The sequence below is a fragment of the Mauremys reevesii genome, linkage group 4 (assembly GCF_016161935.1).
Source record: "Mauremys reevesii isolate NIE-2019 linkage group 4, ASM1616193v1, whole genome shotgun sequence".
NCBI lineage: Eukaryota > Metazoa > Chordata > Testudines > Geoemydidae > Mauremys > Mauremys reevesii.
Genome location: NC_052626.1, coordinates 21,868,290 through 21,883,708, shown reverse-complemented (window position 1 = coordinate 21,883,708; position 15,419 = coordinate 21,868,290). Strand labels below are relative to the sequence as shown.

At 45.8% G+C, this 15,419-nt stretch overlaps 1 protein-coding gene across 14 annotated transcripts in view; it reads right to left on the bottom strand.

Moving 5' to 3' along the window:
• The window catches only part of MOK (MOK protein kinase), a 28,865-nt gene extending 18,678 nt beyond the window's left edge, over positions 1-10,187 (bottom strand). For 2 of the 14 annotated variants that reach the window (XM_039538606.1, XM_039538615.1), the window contains exons 1-3: positions 9,733-9,870; positions 3,055-3,169; positions 153-242 (exon numbers count right to left, since the gene is read on the bottom strand). In XM_039538606.1, the coding sequence (XP_039394540.1) occupies positions 153-242; positions 3,055-3,169; positions 9,733-9,757 (230 nt within the window). In that variant the 5' untranslated portion in view covers positions 9,758-9,870. Of the gene's footprint in view, positions 1-152; positions 243-3,054; positions 3,170-3,756; positions 3,898-4,831; positions 5,505-9,732; positions 9,872-10,016 lie in introns of those variants that run through there. The other 12 variants (XM_039538609.1, XM_039538608.1, XM_039538605.1 and 9 more) reach the window with 12 other exon arrangements.
• Between the last annotated feature and the right edge of the window lie 5,232 nt (positions 10,188-15,419).

Sequence of the window (15,419 nt, the reverse complement as noted above, 5' to 3'; positions counted from 1 at the left end):
GGGAGAATCAGACAGATCTTCCAAAGATTTCCTTTTTGGTGGAATAAATAATTGGTTAAGTGCCTCCAAACTATCTTTTGTCTCCAAAAGCTACTGAAAAATTTTCAAATAGAGGGTATAGGAAGTAGGGGAAATAAATACACTGTACTTACAAAACCACCTCGTGTAACATAAGGATATTAGGATGTGGATTCAGTCGCCTCAGTGCTTGTATTTCTCGCAGACTATTCACTTGCTCGATACTAATGTGTAATTTAAAAAAGAAGTGAGAGTGGAAAACTAGTTTACAAGTTAGGAATTAGATTGTGACTAAGTCCCCACACAAGGGAGCAAGAACCTCCCCTCCTCTTATGTCCCTATGCAAGCTACCCAAATCTGGGGTTCGGGAATGCAGAAGGAATTGGGGAGTTAATTGCCTGGGGCAAGGAGTGGGGGGGGGGGAAATGGGTAATATCCTGGCTCCACTTCCCCTTCTTGCTGACCAGATTGGCTGACCCAGGAGAGGTGGGTAGTAATTTACTATTGGTGTAGACCAGAAGTAAATTACTACTCCGCAGCAGCAAGAAAGAAATCACAGAGGAATTGTTACTCAGAAGTGCGTCCAAGTCACAATAACTCCCACGGCTATTCCTGGGTTGGTGCAGCTTACAGCTAAAGACTATGCCTAAAGTCACAATCTAGCCCTGTGTAATCATTAGCGTTAAAACTCAATTTAAAATTAATAACCACTAGTGTGAAGAACTGAAACACACTATTTTACTAGCTACTTAAAACATAATATTTAATCATATCACTCATGCCTGGTACTCAATTAACCATTAGAAGTCCAAGCTACAGAAACCGTTGCGGGGGGAATTCATTTTATGGGGCTTCAATGGCCTTGCATGGACACTAGATATAGCAAATCACTACAGGATAAGCTTTTCCTTTCACAAGCTGATCAAGAGTTAGCCAAATGCCAAAATCCTCATGTTTCAACATGAAAATAAGAAAATTATCCTGTAATAGCAAGATCAATTTATATCACTATTACCTATAGCTATAAGTGAACATTCCAGTAAAAGTGTAACCTCTAGCCATTCGTAACTATCAGAGGGTCCAAGACCTAAGGGACAATTTAACGCATCATAGGGAAGATGTTCTCACAATCCCTCATAAATATGGGAATGCTGACCATCTAAGTGCAATGAGTTGAACACACTCAAAATTTCTTAATCTTATAACTAGTATTTATTTTTGTTAATTTGGTCTCAACTCTAGAGAGTCTGTTTTCTTTTTTAATAAGAAAAGAGACAAAACTAAAACAGATCTCTGAAAACTAACATGATTGAGACTGGATATGTTTTTGGTCTCAATGCTTAATGTTAGCTTTTCTGAATGGTCCCAAATAAAATGTGGAATTAAATGTTCCTACTTCTAATTCAAAACATGACCATAGTAAATTGATTTACACAATGAGGGTTATTTTCAGAACCAAAGTAGTACAAATTTCATTTTTGTTATTAATCAATTTCAATATACATTAAAAAAGGAAAATATATACTCAAAAGATGCTACTTCTGATCCTTTTTATATAAGTAACAACATGAAATGTCCTATATTTTAAGATAAATATGCAGAATTTGTCAAAAGTGTGTAACTAGATCTGAACTGCACATATTAATTTCTCTGATAAAAATCGATTGCTGCAATCTGTTTCACAAAATACACTGCCAGTTTCAACTATCTGTAAATAACAGTAATTTTACTTGGAGTACACTGTGCAAAACTTACTGACTCATCAATACCTTACCATCTAATAAGATTTAATCTTGATAAACAAAAATAAACTGATCATAACTTCAGTGAAACATAATGGAAGCCTGGTTTGTGTTAACAACAACAAAAAACCCCAAAACTCAGTACCAGCAAATTGCCATCTTTCCCAAATAAACTTCAGATATAGAGCTAATTAAACAAATTCTCAGTTTTTAATATTTCTAAAACTGATTAGCCAAGAAATTTGTGTGAGTATTCTAAACATTCTGGACCAAATACTGGGGTTGTAACCATCCTTCAAGTATAGTAGAAAGTTTATATTCAGTGGCCTTGGCCGATTAATTTTTTTTTCCATTTAAAGGAAAAGGATGGATTTGTGTTGGTAAACTCACTCTTCCTTAATCTCTGCAAATCTGATTTACTTCATAATCTGTGTAGCAACCGAGCACTGAATCAAACCTGAAATTTTTCAAAGCAATAGACGCAATGTCGATTGTTATAAAGGAACTCCCACTGAAATCATTAGGAAATGAATGTGTCTAACTGAGAGCTGAACTTGGCCCCTTGCTAAAGTAGGGGTTGTGCACCTTGATTTGGATGAAAATGCTGTGTGTGGGTGTGCAGTGAATCCCATTTTGCCATTTTCCTAATAAGAACGAGTTCCCACTGTGACTTGTGTTGCCCAGTACTAGAGGACACAATCAAATGTGAATAAAGGCAAACACAAAATATAAAGAGGAACAAAATCTGTATAGGGAGAGAAAATAACTACTGTTACATGATCCACAATAAAATACATTTTAAAGTGAACCTGACAATGGATAACGAGGGTGTTCTTTACACCATCTTCTTCTACTAATTCATTTATGGCAGGAAGAAAAATGACACAAGCATGTTCAGACATATTCTACATTTCCTTTCTGGTAGGAATTCATTTACAAATGTAAAACCAAGACCAGAGTGGTGACAGGAACAAATAGTAGATAGGAATGAATAAAGACCCCCATCCTCCTCCCTCTCTAATCCTGGTCTCAATCCAGTTGACAAGCAGGTATAGAATTTGCTACAGTGAGTAACATCAATGGGTCTACTTAGTAGAAAGCACAATGCCAAATAATAATTTGCTATATGATCAGGCCCTCAGTTCCCCCTTTCTAATGTATGCCAACATATTTTTCAATACACATGAACAAGTATTCAGAATCCTCTATTCAGTCTTAAATTTATATTTATTTACCCAATAAATATAAACAAAGTTTTCAGAGTTTGGGCAATAATATGATCAACTATACCTACCTTTCAAAATGCTGTTTCATTTGTTTGCATGCATAGTAATTTCCATCCCTAAGACTCTGTGTCTTCAGAACATCAGAAAATGTTCCCTCGCCTATTTTACCAATCGGTTTATATTCTAAAAACAAAAATATTTAAATTTTAAAATTTAAAAGTAAGTTTTGTTGTAAACAGTAAATATTTTTATATTTATCCTTAGTTGATTTTCATTAAATTCTGTCTTTGCTGGGTGATTTTCAATATTACGCTTTTGGTTGTGGTTCACATGTCAATCATTTGGGAAAAAAATTAAATTGAATTAGAGCAAATTGGGTTTTACTGCCCCATCCTACTGATGCTCATATTACTGATTGTACAACACAATCCCAGAGCACAAACTATGACCTCCCTGCTCTGTGACACAATACCTCTGCACATACAAGAGGCCTTTTTTCTGTCATAGCTAGGGCCCTACCACTTTCACAGCTGTGAAAAATGTGTCAAGTACGGTGAAATCAGCCCTCCTCCATGAAATCTGATCTCCCCTGCTGCTGGGAGCCCGAGGTTCCTAGCAGCTAGTCTGGCCATGCTGGGGAGGGACAGGACGGCCCTGCACGGCCGCCCTTGGTGAGGAGATCAGACCCACTTCCAGAGGCAGTGCAGAAACGAGGGTGGTATCATTATCCTGTCTCTGACCCAAACTATATTTCTCTTTCCTTAACTTACTCTACATGTACTTGATTGGTCCTGCTCCAGTAATACTGACTGTTCCATCAGCCAGTCTTCTTCATCCCCTCAAGTCCCCTCATTGCTTAGTGTCCCTCCAGATTCTGTCCTTGGTAATCTCATCTGCACCTATAGGTTCAATAACCATCTCCACCAGTGAGCTGAAGGTAAACCAATTCATGTCAGTTTCATGATACTGTTACTGCTGGGGAAAGCTTATGAACAACAAAGGAAGCAGGCAGTGGAGTTACTCATGGAGAAGAATCCAAAAAGTAGAGACCAAGGGAGAGGTAAAGTAACAAAGACCTCTTTCCTCCCTCACACCCTCATGCATGACAGCAATCAAGGAGCTATAGGAGACTTAGGGTACTGCGGCATTGCAGCTATGCTACAGCAACATTGTAGCATAGACACATGCGCAGCTAGAGCAACAGGGGTTTTTCCATCACTAGAGTGAATCCACCCTCTTGAGAGGCGGTAGCTAGGTCAACAGAAGAATTCTGCTGTCTACAGTGGTATCTATATGGCAGAGGTTCTTAAACTGGGGGTCGTGACCTCCTGAGGGGTCACAAGGTTATTATGGGGGGGTCACAAGCTATTGCCCTCCACCCCCAAAACCCGCTTTGCCTCCAGCATTCATAATAGTGTTAAATATTTTTAAGTGTTTTTAATTTATAAGGGGGGGGTCACACTCCTAGGCTTGCTGTGTGAAAGGGGTCACCAGTACAAAAGTTTGAGAACCACTGCTTATTGGGACTTAGGTCAGCTTAACTACAGACAGGACTACACTTAAAATGCTGCAGTGATACGGTTGCAGCAGTGCATCTGCACCGCGATAGTGCTTCAGTGAAGATGCTACTATGCCGAAGGAAGAGCTTCTCCTGTCAGCATAGTTAATCCACCTCTGTGAGAAGTGGTAGCAGAAGCCCTCCTATCGACATAGTGCTGTCTACACTGGGAGTTAGGTTGAGATAATTGTGTTGCTCGGGGTGTGGAGTTTTCACACCCCTGAGTGATACAGTTAGGTCGACTTAAGTTTAGGTCTCGACCAGGCCATGGAGTAGTGGAGACATACCCCTTCTCCTTAAAGCATCCAGGAGTCTTTGCAGGGGCAGAAGTGACCGCAAGCTCTTTCTACTGTCGAGACGCTGGATGGTGGATCTTCACATTTCAGATATGTACCAGCAACCCAGGTGTCATCTTCAGTTCTTCTTTTCTACTAGCCAACCTTCATATCCACTCTTCCAATGAATGCTGCTTCTCTTATTAATATCATTTAAAATCTGCCCTTTCCTCATTACCAAGGTTCTCTTTCACTTCTCATCTTTCTTACTGTGACCTTCCCCTTTACAACCTTTCCTCTTTTCCAGTCTAACACTGGCACTTTGGATAAAATCATCTCTCTCTCCTATCACTCTTATCATTTGCTCTTTAAGTTCCTTCTAAGACTCTCCTTTCTCTTCCCTCATGCTGCTCTTATGTTTGAAACACTACTTCGGTACACTAGACCCTCTTTAAAGCCCAGTTCTTCCAGAAATCTATTCTTCCTGTTCATCACCACCACATTCTGCTCCCTCTCTCTCTCTCCTGAACTGTTATATTTTACTACTTTCTTGTTGGATTTAAATGGTAAGATCTTCAGTGCAAGGCACAGGCCTGTTTATAAAATGCCAAGTACACTTTCTAATGCTATGTATTAATATAAACAGTCCTTGCTCATGAAGTACTTTACAAGTCAGGAACAGAATCTCAAAAACCAATATAGGAGAGCACCAAAATCCATCACAAAGACACCAAATCAGGAATAATATGCTGAGGTGGCAGAATCCTGCTCAGAAGCCTGATTGCTAATATTTTATAACCCTTAAAAACCATTGATTTAGCACAGCGGTCCCCAACTTTTTTGTGGCTAGTAGCACATTCATGTTTTCAGAAGAGTGTGGCGAGCGCCAACCATTTTTCAAGGCTTAGTTTGTATTTGTGCATTAAATAATAAAAAAAAATCATATTTAATATTACATAATATATGAATCCAGAGAGAAGCTGTGAGGACAGAGAATACTGGCGCCCGCAGCCCCCGGAGTACTCTGTCCCCAGCAGGCGCAGGGCCCTGGCTTCTCTCCCCTGCTGGGCACTAGGCGGGCTGCGCACCTGCCGGGGCAGGGCCAGCTCTAGGTTTTTTGCTGCCCCAAGCAAAAAAAATTTTGGCTACCCCCCACCCCAGTCCTGGGCTCTCCCCCACCCACCAGTGCCCTCCCCCACACGCACCCAAATGTACATGGAAGGCATAGGGACTAATCCTTAAACCTTGTACCCAGAAAGGGATGGAGATCTAGTAAAGATGGTTCAGGCAGAGGAGTGGGTGTGGGAGTGCTTGGGGGCTCTACATTGGCAGAGAAGCAGGGTGTGATGTACTCGTGGAGGAGGGTGGAAGAGGAGAGGGGGTATCAGGAGGGTTGCAGGAGAAGAGGTGCAAGGGAAGATGCGGGAGGAGAGGGCTGGGGGAGGGTACAAGGGGAGAGGTGCGGGTGAAGGGAGAGAACAAGGGGAAGGGGTTCGGCGAAGGAGCGATGGGGGGAAGTACAAGTGAAGAAGCTGTGAGCAGGATGGAGAGTGCAAGGGCTGAGGGGCAGGTGCTGACAGCTGCTTCCTCAGCCCCATGCAGCCCCTCCTCCCTCCCTGCATCCCGGGTCCCGCTTCCCTCCCTCCCCGGCTCCTCACACACTCTGGGAGCCCCTCTGACCGCCGCAGCCCAGGCTTGGCTCCAGGGGACGATGCTCTGGCTCTCCAGCGGCAGGGCTCTGGCCAGGGCCGGCTCCCGGCTTTTTGCCGCCCCAAGCAGCCCCGGAGTTCTCTGTCCCTGGCAGGTGCGGGGCCGCGGCTTCTCTCTGGCTTAAGGCGTGGCCCCGTGCCTGCCAGGGACCGAGAACACCGGCGCCCGCAGTCTGCAGCCCCAGAGAAGCCAGAGAGAAGCTACAGCCCCACGCTTGCCAGGGACCAAAAACACCGGCACTCACAGCCTGCAGCCCCGGAGTTCTCTGTCCCCAGCAGGCATGGGGCCGTGGCTTCTCTCCCTGCTGGGCACTAGGCGGGTGCACATAAAATGCCCCGGCGGGCACCATGGCACCCATGGGCACTGCGTAGGGGACCACTGACTTAAATATTCATTGGGGCAAGAGAAGTGAAACCTGAGTCTCCCACATCCCAGACGTGTGCCCTAACCCTGGGCTACAAAGTCATTCTCTCTCTCTTAGGCCCAGTGAATATTTAAGTAATTATACACAGTGGAACAGTTTCAATAAGAAAGAGAGAGAGCTCCAGCCCCGATTTAGACACCCCTCTCCTCAGCATTTCCTACTGGCTAGTTTAAATGTCTCTCTGCTCAGAGTGTTGGCTTTTGTGGATTCCATCCTTAGGCACTTAACTCTCCCCATGCATTGTATAGAGAGTCTAGGAACCTAAACTAGGGCTGTGGATTGCACTGAATGGCAAGGTACCAAGAAAGTTAGGCACTGAGCATTGCAGCACCTAAATCCCTTTTACTCTAGTCCTAAACAATTTAAAAGCACAAATCCCATTGACTTCAAACTGAAAGCCTTGATGGAGGAGAATATCCTGGTCAAAGCATTTCTTTACTTGTGGAAGTTCATAACGTTGGAAGGTGGTGTTGGTTGCCAACAATATGGCTATTTGGTTATCTGAGTTTACGGTGGTGTCAAAGGAATGATGTCAGAGGACGTAAACTTGACTTTTCGGTACAGATTAGCATTTTAAGTGTGAAACTTTCAGTAGGAAAAAATCTCTATAAAGCCTCAAATTCTACTAATAATTAGGAAACAAGTATAAAACTTGGGGTATGGAACGGCTTCAATATGAGGAGAGATTAATAAGACTAGGACTTTTCAGCTTGGAAAAGAAACGGCTAAGGGGAGATATGATTGAGGTCTACAAAATCATGACTGGTGTAGAGAAAGTAGATAAGGAAGTGTTGTTTACTACTTCTCATAACACAAGAACTAAGGGTCACTAAATGAAATAAATAGGCATCAGATTTAAAACAAATAAAAGGAAGTATTTCTTCACACACCGCACAGTCAACCTGTGGAATTCCTTGCCAGAGAATGTTGTGAAGGCCAAGACCATAACAGGGTTAAAAAAAGAACTAGATAAATTCATGGAGGATAGGTCCATCAATGGCTATTAGCCAGGATGGGCAGGAATGGTGTCCCTAGCCTCTCTTCGCCAGAAACTGGGAATGAGCGAGAGGGGATGGATCACTTTGATGATTACCTGTTCTGTTCATTCTCTCTGGAGCACCTGGCCACTGTTGGTAGACAGGATACTGGGCTAGATGGACCTTTGGTCTGACCCAGTAGGGCCATTCTTATGTTCTTAAAACATCCACATTAGCAACTTAAGATTTTAAAATGGAAAGAAAGTAAAGAACTAGAAGTGTTTTATTTTTTTAAATGATTTTTTACTTCAATCATTTATTTAAAAATTTAAATCAAATTTTTATTTAAACATCATTTTTATCCACACTGGTGTATACAATATCTAGAACAGAAAGGACCTAATCCCCAATTAGGAATTGATTTCAGTAGCATCCATAACAAACAAGGCACTTTTTAGACATACAAGAAAGGATGTTCCTGTTTCAAGAAGTTCGCAGTTTCAGGATAGACTGAAAGGCAAACAGAAGTCAAGGAAGGAAAACAAAATGATTTTCTATACAAATCAACAAAATATGCTATAGGTAGCATAAGAGAAGTGGGTTTCTAAGAGTGAGAAAGTAGAAGTCTTGCAGAATCAGGGAGGTCTAACAATGCAGAGGTGGCCATATGAAAGACACAGAGATGACTGTTCAACATTGACAAATCTGCAGATGAGGGTGGGAAAACTGGTGGGGTAGAGGTGCCATAAAGTTCAACAAGCGAGGATAAGTAGGGAGGAGCAGATTTAAATAGAGCCTTGAAGGGAGTGATCAACAGTTTAAACATAACTGTGGATGGAGAGCAAGTGTAGGAATTCAGAGAGGGTAGTAATGTGACCAAATTAACAGCAAGGAAGATTATTTTAGTAGCTGCAGTTTGAATTGGGAGATGATATAGGAGGATACTGCAGTAGTCAAGGTGGGATACAGTGAGGAACTAAACCAGAAATTTGGGTGTGGAGATGGAAAGAAAAGAATGGAGTATGGAGATGTTGAGAAGGAAGACACTGTAGGCCAAGAGAAATGTATAAATTAAAAATTCATCCCATGTTCAGTGTAAGTAATAAAGAGAATGGTGGTGGTGCCGACAGTGATAAAAAAGGCGGAAGAGGAGATTTGTGAGGAAAGTTTAAGAGTTTGTTTGGGGCCATGTTCAGTTTAAATGGATAAGATAACGTATCTCTTTGACATTTCCTCTGGGATATTAGATGGGATTGTTTAGAAAGAGACAGGTCAATGGTAGAGAGAAAGTTTTGAAAGTCATCAGCACGGAGTTGATATTTGAAACCATGTAAGGAGAAGATATTGTCCATGGACAGCCTGTAAAGTGAGACGATCAAAGGGCCAAGGGCAGAACCTGATGAAGGAATGACTGGACAGGTAGGAGGAAAACCAGAAGAGGACAGTATCTCAAAAGCCAATGAGGGCAAAAAGCCAAGGAAAAGATGATCAACAGCATCAGAACCAACCGAGAGGTTGAGGTGGGTCTTGTGGTGCTCCTTTACTAATATTAGCAATCAGAGGGCAGGTCCTTCCCCCAGCTACTTATCTCCCTCATATATCTTTGCATAGTAGGATCTGGTCCCCCTTCCACCAACCCATAGTCCAATATGCATATTCCATCCTCATCTCAATAGCAGGGCCATTGGATCTGATACTGGACCCTAGTCCTCCACATAGGGTGCCCCACTCACACATAACAGAAGTGGGGCACAACCCCTCATGCATCCCCTCCCCATAGCAAGACTTAGACACCCCCTCACCTCCGTCGTCACACAGTATCTCCATTCTCCCTGCCCTAGGAGGGTCCGCTCTCCGCCACAGGACCCACTGTCGTCCTCCGGCGATCCCGCTCCCACTTACACATCCTGCCTGCTGCACCCCGGAAGCGCATCTCTCTCCACAGAGAAACTGTCCCTCCCCACAGAAGCGCCCGCCCTGCTGGGACCCTCCCCACAGCGGGAGGCCCTCTCCAGCGCTCCCGCAGCCCACGGGGAGGCTCGCTCCCCTCACGCCGCCCCCAGGCCCCGTAACGCCCCGCCCTTACTGTTCATCCTGCGGCTCCTCAGCGGTGCGGGGACAGGGAGGGAAAGGCTGAGGCCTCCTCTGCAGCACCCACCCCTCCCGGCAGAGCTGTCAGCGCGCCATGTTGTATTCCCGTCACCCTGGCAACCGCACAGGCTCAGGAGTCCAGCCCAGAAGCACGGCCGAGTCACCCCACCCGCCCACAAAGCCGCGCAAGCGCAATGCAGCTGCCTCCCCCCGGCACGCAAGCGCAATGCAGTCCCCTTCTTCTCCCGTGGCGCGAGATTACGGTCTCTCCTAGCTTTACCCAGTTTCACAGTCGCGCAGTAGTACAGCTTGGTTTTAGGCCGGGCCACTTAGGCCTCGTTTGCGCAGGCGTAGCAACCCGCTCGCTTTCTCTGTTCTCCCCACCCGTCCCTGACAGATGGTGCACAGTGGCAACCCAGAACCTTGTACCCCCTCACGCTCCGCCTGCGCATGTGCAGTAGAGACTTCTTTTTGCTCCTCAGTCCGTGACTGTCGGGAAAACGCAGTAGGGATTTGTGTTCACAGGTTTCCAAACTCTGAGGGCCGGGCAGGTGCCCTGTCCCGAGGAGGCTCCCTATGGGCGGGCTGAGCCCGGGAGGAGGATTAGGTTAGGATGGCCCTACCTGGGCAGCCCCGCAGGGCTGGGGGGGTCTTCTCAGGGCCAGTGCAAGGAAGTTTTGCTCCCTAGGCAAAACTTCCACCTTGTGCCCCCCCCAGCCCTGAGGCACCCCCCCCCACGGAGCCATGCAGCACCTCCCCACCCCAGCTCACCTCTGCTCCGTGTCCTCCACGAGCACGCCGCCCCCACTTTAATTCTCCTCCCCTCCCAGGCTTGCGGCGCCAAGGGAGGGGAGGAGAATTAGAGCGGGGGTGGCGTGCTGGGGAGGACAAGGAGCAGAGGTGAGCTGGGGTGGGGACCCCTGTGGCAGCTCTTCCCGCCCTGCCCTGAGGCACCCCCGCGGCACCTCCCTGGCCCGGGTAGCCGTGCTGCACCTCCCCACCCCAGCTCACCTCTGCTCCGCATCCTCCCCAAGCATGCCACCCCCACTCTAATTCTCCTCCCAGGCTTGCAGCGCCAAACAGCTGATTGGCGCTGCAAGCCTGGGAGGCGGGAGAAGTGGAGCAGGCCACATGCTCGGGGAGGAACCGCTGTAAAAAAAATTGGAGGCACCGCTTTTTGGCGCCCCCAAATCTTGGCGCCCTAGGCAACCGCCTAGTTTGCCTTAATGGTAGCACCGGCCCTGGGTCTTCTCAAGGCAGGGGAAGGTCACACTGCTCAGCGGTGTCTAGCGCAGGGGTAGTCAATTCTTTTTGTAAAGGTCTTGGTCAAGGAATAGTCAAGGTCTAGACTTCAGAGGAACATTTTTTTTCACACCACAATAACAATAATGATGATAATCAGTAAATAAAAATATTTCAGAGTCATTTCAGAAGTGTCTGGTGTTCCAGATTTGGCCCGTGGTCCACCTATTGCCTACTCCTGGTCAAGTCCTTTGCTGAGGCAGACACGGTCTAGATGACCGTGCAGTAATACAGCCCAGGCCCTCACCACGGTCTGGCTTGCTGTACTCTTACACCAATGAAAACTGTCTTGAGTCACCTTTGTGGTGAACTGTATTCCTCCATGCCCGCATTGTCTGTAGGCTGCACTGTTCACCCGGGCCCCTGCATCCTCACAAATTCCTATGTCATCTTTGGAGTGACTGCTGCAAGAGCACTTGTCTCTCTCCCCGCCAGAAGTTGGTCAAATAAAAGATATTACCTCACTCATCTTGTCTCTGTAACACTTAACATTTGTAATTGCCTGAGTAGTCCCATTACAGGAGCAGGACTGTAAATGCATCTTGTTATGCATCTCTGTAAAGCACCATGCTTGCCTGTGATAGTACAAATAAATATTTTTTTATTTTAAATAATCAAAGCTATAGAAACAAACTATTATAAAACACACACACACACACACACACACACACCAGTGTAACTGTAAAACAGTTTGTGAAAAATGGGGCTTACTGGGAGAATTCCATAGGAATTACATATATTCAAACTTGCAGACTTATTTGGCCCTTTCATACATTTTCTTGTAGAAAGTAGTGACTTAGGCTTGTATTTTTTTAACAGTACTAGTGTATCAGTATTGTGTTTTAAATTAAAAATGTAAAAGTCTAATACAAATTTGAAATATGAAGTTTTAATAGTAAGTTTTAAAAGTTTTAAGGTAACAAGTATTGTGGATGGTGGGGAGTGGTAGATGTGGTATATCGTGACTTTAGTAAGGTTTTGATACTGTCTCGCATGATCTTCTCATAAACAAACTAGGGAAATACAACCTAGATGGAGTTAATATAAGGTGAGTGCATAATTGGTTGGAAAACTGTTCCCAGAGAAAAGAACAGGAGTACTTGTGGCACCTTAGAGACTAAGGGTATGGCTACACTTGCAGCTGTACAGCGCTGCCACGGGAGCGCTCCCGCAGCAGCGCTTTGAAGTGCGAGTGTGGTCACGCTGGGAGAGAGCTCTCCCAGCGCTGCAGGCCACGCTCCCAGTGCTGGGGCACTGTTTACACTAGCGCTGTAACTGGCTGCGCTCAAGGGGGTGTTTTTTCACACCCCTGAGCGAGAAAGTTGCAGCACCGTAAAGCACCAGTGTAGCCAAGGCCTAACAAATTTATTTGAGCAGAAGCTTTCGTGGGCTAGAGCCTACTTCATCAGATGCATGTTCCCAGAGAGTAGTTATCAGTGGTTCACAGTCAAGCTGGAAGGGCATATCGAGTCTTGCAGGGTCGTGCAGGGATCAGTTCTGATTCCATTTCTGTCCAGTATCTTCATCAGTGATTTAGATAATGGCATAGAGAGTACACTTGCAATTTTTAACGAGAAGTCCTTGTGGCACCTTAGAGACGAACAGATTTATTTGGGCATAAGCTTTCATGGGCTATAACCCACTTCATCAAATGCATAGAATGAAAAATACAGTAGGCAGATATAAATATACAGCACATGAAAAGATGGGAGTTGCCTTACCAAGTGGGGGGCAGGTGCTAACGAGGCCAATTCAATCAGGGTAGATGTGGCCCATTCCCAATAGTTAACAAGAAGCTGTGAGTATCTGTGAGACACATCCACCCTGATTGAATTGGCCTCATTAACACTACAAAAAGTAATTTTCCCTCTGTTGATATTCCCAAATAAATCTGAGTCTCTAAAGTGCCACAAGGACTCCTCATTGTTCTTGCTGGTACAGACTAACATGGCTACCCCTCTGAAACCTCTCACTTATAATTTTTGCAGAGAATACCGAGCTGAGAGCGCTTGCAAATATCTTGAAGGATAGGATTAAGTTCCGAATGACCTGGACAAACTGGAGAAATGGTTTGAAGTTAATTAGGATGAAATTCAATAAGGACAAATGCAAAGTACTTCATTTAGGAAGGAACAATCAGTTACACACATACAAAATGGGAAATGACTACGTAAGAAGGAGTACTGCGTAAAGGGATCTGGGCATCATAGTGGATCACAAGCTCAATATTAGTCAACAGCATAGGCGCCAACTTTCTCTGGTGCCGGTGCGTGCCCGTGCCTCCCCCACCCCTTTCCCCACCCATGGCCCTGCTCTGACTCCACCCCATCCCTGCCCCTGGCCCCACCCCCATTCCAACCCTATACCCAAAGTCCCCACCCTAACTCCGTCCCCTCCCTGCCCCTATTGGATCCCTTCCCCAAATCCCCTCCAAGGCCCCGCCTCTTCCCCCAGTGCACCAAGTTCCCCCTCCTCCCCCCTCCCCCTCTGCCCAGCGAATCAGCTGTTTCGCAGCGCAAGTGCTGGGAGGGAGGGGGGAGAAGCAGGACGCGGGGGCGCGCTCGCTGAGGAGGCGGAGACAGAGGTGAGTTGGAGCAGGGGGCAGGGCAGGGCCACAAGGAGCTGCTGGTGGGTGCTGAGCACCCCCAAAATTTTTCCCGTGGGTGTTCCCCAGTCAACAGTGTAACACTGTTGCAAAAAAAATCAAACATATTCTGACATGTATTAGCAAGAGTGTTGTAAGCAAGACATGAGAAATAATTCTTCCACTCTACTCCATGATGATACAGCCTCAACTGGAGTATTGAGTCCAGTTCTGGGCACCACATTTCAGGAAAGATGTGGATAAATTGGAGAAAGTCCAGAGAAGAGCAAGGGGCCTCCACGAGAAAGTCGGAGGCTCCCTCCCGCCTCTGCCTTCGCCTTCACCCATCCTCCGGTGCCTCAGCGCGCCGCGTCCAGGAGCGGCTCTGGGCTGTGCTGCAGTGGCGTGGCTTGGGCGGGACTTGAGGTCCTCCTGCTCAGAGTCACGTGGTAAGGGGGAAGGGCTGAGAGCTCTGGTGGGCCGAGTGGCAGGAGCTCCTGGACGCGGCTCGCTGAGGCTCTGGGAGAGTGGGGAGGTGGGGGTAAGCGTCAAGGTAAGCCCCTTTGAGCCTGGCACCCCAACCCCATCCCCCCACAGTCCTAACCCCCAGCTCCGACCCCAGCCCCTCTGAGCCAGGCACCCCCCGAGCCCAGCCCCCCACAGCCCTGACCCCCAGATCCGATCCCAGCCCCTCTGAGCCAGGCACCCCCTGACCCAGAGCTAGCTCCCCACCCAGCCTTGGGCAACAGTAGCGCCACCCCCAGGCAGCGACAGCCCATTTGCACTAACCATCACCATCACCCAGTGACAGTCCATTATGTAATTGCAAATATATACATACCATTAAAGGATTTAATGTTTTTAAATAATGTATTTCATGTATTTTCAAATTATTAAAAAATATTTTTTGAATGTATTTCACTGGTTATTTTTTACATTTCCAAATACATGTTACTATAGTATTGCAACTTTTTTTTATGGAAGGGGCCCCCGAAATTGCTTTGCCCCAGGCCCCCTGAATCCTATGGGCGGCCCTGCTTATGAGGGAAGATCAAAAAAATTGGGTTTGTTTAGTCTGGAAAAGAGAAGACAGAAGGGTCATAACAGTTTTCAAGTATATAAAAGGTTGTTACAAGGAGGAGGGAATAAAACTGTTGTTCTTAACTTCTGTGGATAGGACAAGAAGCAATGGGCTTAAATTGCAGCAAGGGAGGTTTAGGTTGGACATTAGGAAAAACTTCCTGTCAAGGTAGTTAAGTATTGGAATAAATTGCCTAGGGAGGTTGTGGAATCTCTGTCATTGGAGGTCTTTAAGAGAAGGTTAAACAAACACCTGTCAGGAATGGTCAAATACTTCGTTCTGCCTTGAGCACAGCGGACTGTACTAGAAGACCTCTCCGGGTCCCTTCCAGTCCTGTGAATCTATGAATTGCTGCTACAGCCACACAACATTTCTGGTTAGTGAACAATTTTATAAGTATATTAAGTATATAGTACTGTATAGATAGGTGC